The sequence below is a fragment of the Scylla paramamosain genome, chromosome 41 (genome assembly GCF_035594125.1).
Source record: "Scylla paramamosain isolate STU-SP2022 chromosome 41, ASM3559412v1, whole genome shotgun sequence".
Lineage (NCBI taxonomy): Eukaryota > Metazoa > Arthropoda > Malacostraca > Decapoda > Portunidae > Scylla > Scylla paramamosain.
The window spans coordinates 7,994,467-7,999,466 of NC_087191.1; the positions used below are offsets into that span (position 1 = coordinate 7,994,467).

Genomic DNA, 5,000 nt, shown 5'->3' on the forward strand with positions numbered 1-5,000 from the left:
GTTAGATAGATGAAATAGTTAGTTAATTAATTAGTTAGCTGTGTTGATGGTTTACCTTGTTAGCTAATAAGTGAAGTCTTTAGTTACACAGACAGACAGACAGATACATAAACAGATATATCACAGTCAGTTTATGAGTAAGCAAGTCAGTTAGTCAGTCAGTTTGTTATTCACTCACTCACTCACTCACTCACTCACTCACCCACTCATTCAGTTGAATTAGACAATAAACTAACCCTCACGTATGTTGTCAGTCAGTTACCTACCTAGTTAGTCAGTTAGGTGATTAGTTAGTAAAGATTTAGTTAAAACCTCGCCTAACCAAACCAAACCTCATCTCATCTAACCAAACCTAACCTCACTTAGCATCACCTAACATCACCTCACCTCACCTCACCTCACCTCACCTCACCTCGCCTCACCCCACCTAGCCAACAATGTTCACAAGTCGTAAATAAGGCAAACAAAATAATTGGCTCGATCGGCAAATCTTTTTGAATATAAATCTAAGGACACAATCCTCACTTTGTATAATTGTTTAGTCCGTCTCCTTTTTGAATATTGCGTTGAAGCACGGTGCCCCTACTGCCAGAAAGACATTGATAAATCAGAACGAGTTGAGCGTAGAGTAACAAAAATGACACCAAGCCTATCAAACAAATCACACGAAGAGCGTCTTAAACAATTAAATATATTCCCATGAACACAAAGAAGACTAAGAGGTGACTTAATACAGCTGTTTAAAATCATGAAAGGCATTGATAACATGGACTGCAGTAATTATTTCAATATAAATTCTTCAAATTACACGCGAGGAAACGGCTGCAAAATGTTGGGAAATCCTTCAACTCTGACGAATCATTTTTTTTTTTTTTCCCCCACCGTGTACTTAATTCACGGAATGGGCTTCCCCAAGGCGTGATAGACTGCAACACCGTAGAGACTTTTGAACTCCGTCTTGACAAATTCTTTGCCTTCAGTGCGCGGCTGACACCATTTGTTTGTTAGTGATTAACTTCCTTGCCTTCAGAAAATGGGGGCACCTCGTTTCATCTATTTTCATTCTTTCTTATAAAATTTCCTTCGGTTTTTTTCCTTCTCTAACCCCGTAAGGTATTTATTTCCTACCTGTTTTCTGTACGGCTTATGCCGGAGGGACTGGAGGGTGGGGAGAGTCTTCTCCTTTGCTGTCCTTTTCTTCTGTCACCTTAGCAGTCCTAGGTCAGGTCACCTTGTGAGGACCGCAAGTGCTGTTGTGGCCTGGTTATCTTTGTAACTTAATGTAACCCCACCTCCTCTAACCTACCCTACCCTCACCCCATCACCCACCCTCCCGCCCCTTCCTTACCTATACAGTTCCTGGGGCCGGCGCTGAAGGGGATGTAGGAGAAGGGGTGTCTATTGGCAGAGTTCTCCGGCAGGAAGCGATCAGGATCAAATTTCTCAGGGTCAGGAAACTCCGAGGCGTCCCTGTGCAGAGCGTAGTTGAAGATGAAGATGGTGGTGTCCTTGGGAATGAGGTACCCGTCTGTGGGGGAGAGAGAGGGAGAGGCGAGAGTGGGGCAGAGGTGGTGAAAGAAGGGTTCAGGTGTTTAGTGGGGTGTTTTTGGTGTTGAGAGAGAGAGAGAGAGAGAGAGAGAGAGAGAGAGAGAGAGAGAGAGAGAGAGAGAGAGAGAGAAAGCTAGTCAGTCAATTATGGATCATTTTCTTCCTCCGAAGGCAATATTTATGTGTACTCTGTTTCCTACACACATACACACACACACACACACACACACACACAAACACACACACACACACCCCAAATCACTGTTTTCACCAGTTCTCAAATGATCTGTAATTACTTAAACGGTCCCATAAAACTGCAAACTCACTCTCTCTCTCTCTCTCTCTCTCTCTCTCTCTCTCTCTCTCTCTCTCTCTCTCTCTGACATTTTTTTTCTTGTTTTCTGATTTTTTCCGTGATTTATTGTTTTTTTCTCTGTTTTCCCTTGTTTTCTTGTGATTTCCCTTGCTTTTTTTTGTTTCACTTGTTAGCCTATGTTTTTCCCTTGTTTAGTTGTTTTCCTTGTTTTATTTTATTTTTTCCCTTATGTATTTCCTTATTTTCCTTGTTTTCTTATATTTTCCTTTGTTTCCTTAAGTTTTCTCTTATTTTCTTACGTTCTATAATTATTTTCCCTTATTCTACCCTTGTTTTCTTTACATTAATTTGTTTTCTTATACTTTTCTCTTATTCTACCCTTCTTTCCTCGTGTTTTCCCTCTCTACCCTTGTTTTCTTATGTTTTCCTTGTTTTCTTGTGTTTTCCTTATTCTACCCTTGTTTTCTCATGTTTTTCCCTTCTTTCTTTTATTTTCCCTCATTCTATTCTTGTTTTCTTGTGTTTTCCCTTGTTCTTCCCTTGTTTTCCTGTGTCTTCCCTTCCTTCTTTTATTTTCCCCCTTATCCTACTCTCGTATTTTCTCAGTTTTCCTATATTTTCCTTTGTTTTCTTATAGTTACCCTTGATTTCCTATGGTTTCCCTCATACACGACCCTTATTTCTTCAGGCCTACTCATATTCGACGCCTATATCGTTTTCTCCGTACATCCTACCCTTATCAACCCCTTCTCTTACCTATAGTGACATCTTCCTTGAGCACCCGGCCGATGTAAGGGACTGAGGGGAACAGCCGCAGCGCCTCCTTGATGCAGTTCTCAGTGTACCGCATGCTCCTCAAGTCCTCCACGGTGGCAGCCCGGTCGGATCCCTTGAAGATCGAGTCCAGCTCCTCATGTACCTTTGCCTGGTGGTGGTGGTGGTGGTGGTGGTGGTGGAAGCAGAAGAAAAGGGTTAGTTGTAGTTGTAGTTGTAGTAGTAGTGGTTGTTGTTGTTGTTGTTGTTGTTGTTGTAGAGGAGAAGGAGGAAAAGGGTTGAGGGAGGAAATAAGACGAAAGAAAAGGAAGGATGAGGGAAAAAAGTAGGAGAGGAGGAGGAGGAGGAGAAGTAGGAAAGGGATTTAGAGGGAGGAAATAAGACAGGAAGAGAAAGGAGGAGGAGGAGAAAACAGGGTGAGGGGAGTAGAAAGAGGTTTAGAAGGAAATAAGGCAGGAAGAGATTAAAGGAAGGAAGAAGAGGAAGAGAAAACAGGAGAAAAGAATTAAGAGAGAGAAAGAGAGAGAGAGAGAGAGAGAATACACACATATATACACAATCATCCCACATTTATAAGTAGGAATAAAATAAACTAAAAATGTAAATAAAATCTTTGTAAACAATAACAACAACAACAACAACAACAAGCACCACGCCAAAAAAAAAAACAATAACAATAATAAAACAAACCACACAAACCATTATAAAACAACAACAACAACAAAAACAAAAATCTTATAAACAACAGCACAACCAGACAACCACCATCACCACCACCGTCACAACCACAACACAACACCACCACCGCCACCACCACCACCACTATGCACTTGTGTTTTTCCTTTTGTTTCCCTTGTATTCCTATGTTTTCCCTCGTTTTCTAAGTATTTTTTTCTTGTTTTCTTTGTTTTTCTCTTGTTTTCTGATATGTTCCCTTGTTTTCTTATGTTTCCCCCTATCCTTTTGTGTTTTCTTGTTTTTTCCTCATTTTTCCCTTCTTTTTTAGTGTTTTCCCTTGTTTTCTACGTTTGCTTTCCCTGTTTTTCCTTGTTTTCCTATGTTTCCCCCTGTTTTCTTGTTTTTCCTTTTTTTCTAATGTTTTATCTTGTTTTCAAATGTATTTTTCTTGTTTTCCTTGATTTTCCCTTGTTTTCTTGTGTTTTCTTGTTTTTTTCCTTGTTTTCTAATGTTTTCCCTTGTTTTCTAATGTTCTTATCTTGTTTTCCTTGATTTTCCCTTGTTTTCTTATGTTTTCCACCAGCACACACTCACCTGGGCCTCGGGGTGTCTTCCCATCAAGTAGAGGAACCAGTTGATGGCTACCGCAGTAGTGTCGTGCCCCGCGAACACAAACAGATCCACCTCCTCGCGAACACTCTCCTCAGACAACACGGCGCCGTCTGCTGAGTATTCCAGTAGCAGGTCCAAGAAGGCCAGGCGGGGCTTCTTGCGTGCTGCGGGCGAGGTAAGGTGAGTGTGTGGATGTTCCCTCACCATACCCTATTCTTTCCCTCATATCTCCCTTCCTAACGCTCCCACACACACGCCAACCCACACAAATCTTCTTTAATAATCAGGCTATCCTCACATCACATCATACGCACGCATACGCACTCAAAACTCAGAAAAAAAGCAAAAAATAAAAGCCATCTCACATTACTCACTAGCCATTTTTTACTTCCACCATATCTTATTCTTTCCCTCATATCTTTCTTCCTAACGCACCCACACACACTCAAAACCACACAAACCTTTCTAAATAACCCATCTGTCCACACACCACACCACACGCACGCACACTCACTCAAAACCAAGAAAAAAGAGAAACAATACAGTCACTTCACATCACAGACACCCATTTTCCTTCCACCATACCCTATAATTTACCCCATATCTCCCTTTCTAACGCACCCACACTCACCCAAAACCACACAAACCTTCCTAAATAACCCACCTATCCACACGCCACACCACACGCACGCACACCTACTCAAAACATTAAAAAAGACAAAAAACAAAACATCTACCAGTATTGTCAGCGCCATATCTCCGCTGCTCTTCAAACAACTTGCGCCTTTTCTTGACAATGGCCCGCGTAAAAGAGTGCAGGGTCTTCAAGAGGGAGTCCTGCTGCTTGCCGTATCCTAGGGCCTTGAACACAACATCCAGCTGCAGCCACACGATCAGCATCCTTTGTTGTATCAGTTGTTGCATCCTAGAGAGAGAGAGAGAGAGAGAGAGAGAGAGAGAGAGAGAGAGAGAGAGAGAGAGAGGGGGGGGGAGATAGTTAAACGATTTTTGTTTTATATGAAAGTTTGCATTTGTTTGTTTTTTTCGTTCTCTCTCTCTCTCTCTCTCTCTC

The 5,000-nt window shown here is 41.7% G+C and overlaps 2 protein-coding genes across 2 annotated transcripts in view; one reads left to right on the forward strand and one right to left on the reverse strand.

The window, feature by feature from the left end:
• Positions 1–5,000, forward strand: part of LOC135092960 (trichohyalin-like) — a 54,845-nt gene that overhangs the window by 23,146 nt on the left and 26,699 nt on the right. Inside the window, exons 13-14 of the mRNA XM_063991783.1 lie at positions 2,627–2,835; positions 3,900–4,108. The gene's annotated coding sequence lies outside the window, so the exon portion shown is untranslated. The remainder of the gene's footprint in view (positions 1–2,626; positions 2,836–3,899; positions 4,109–5,000) is intronic.
• LOC135092907 (cytochrome P450 4C1-like) overlaps positions 1–5,000 on the reverse strand; it is a 23,844-nt gene that overhangs the window by 2,463 nt on the left and 16,381 nt on the right. Inside the window, exons 8-11 of the mRNA XM_063991690.1 lie at positions 4,666–4,853; positions 3,911–4,092; positions 2,621–2,789; positions 1,349–1,528 (exon numbers count right to left, since the gene is read on the reverse strand). Coding sequence (XP_063847760.1) covers positions 1,349–1,528; positions 2,621–2,789; positions 3,911–4,092; positions 4,666–4,853 — 719 coding nt within the window. The remainder of the gene's footprint in view (positions 1–1,348; positions 1,529–2,620; positions 2,790–3,910; positions 4,093–4,665; positions 4,854–5,000) is intronic.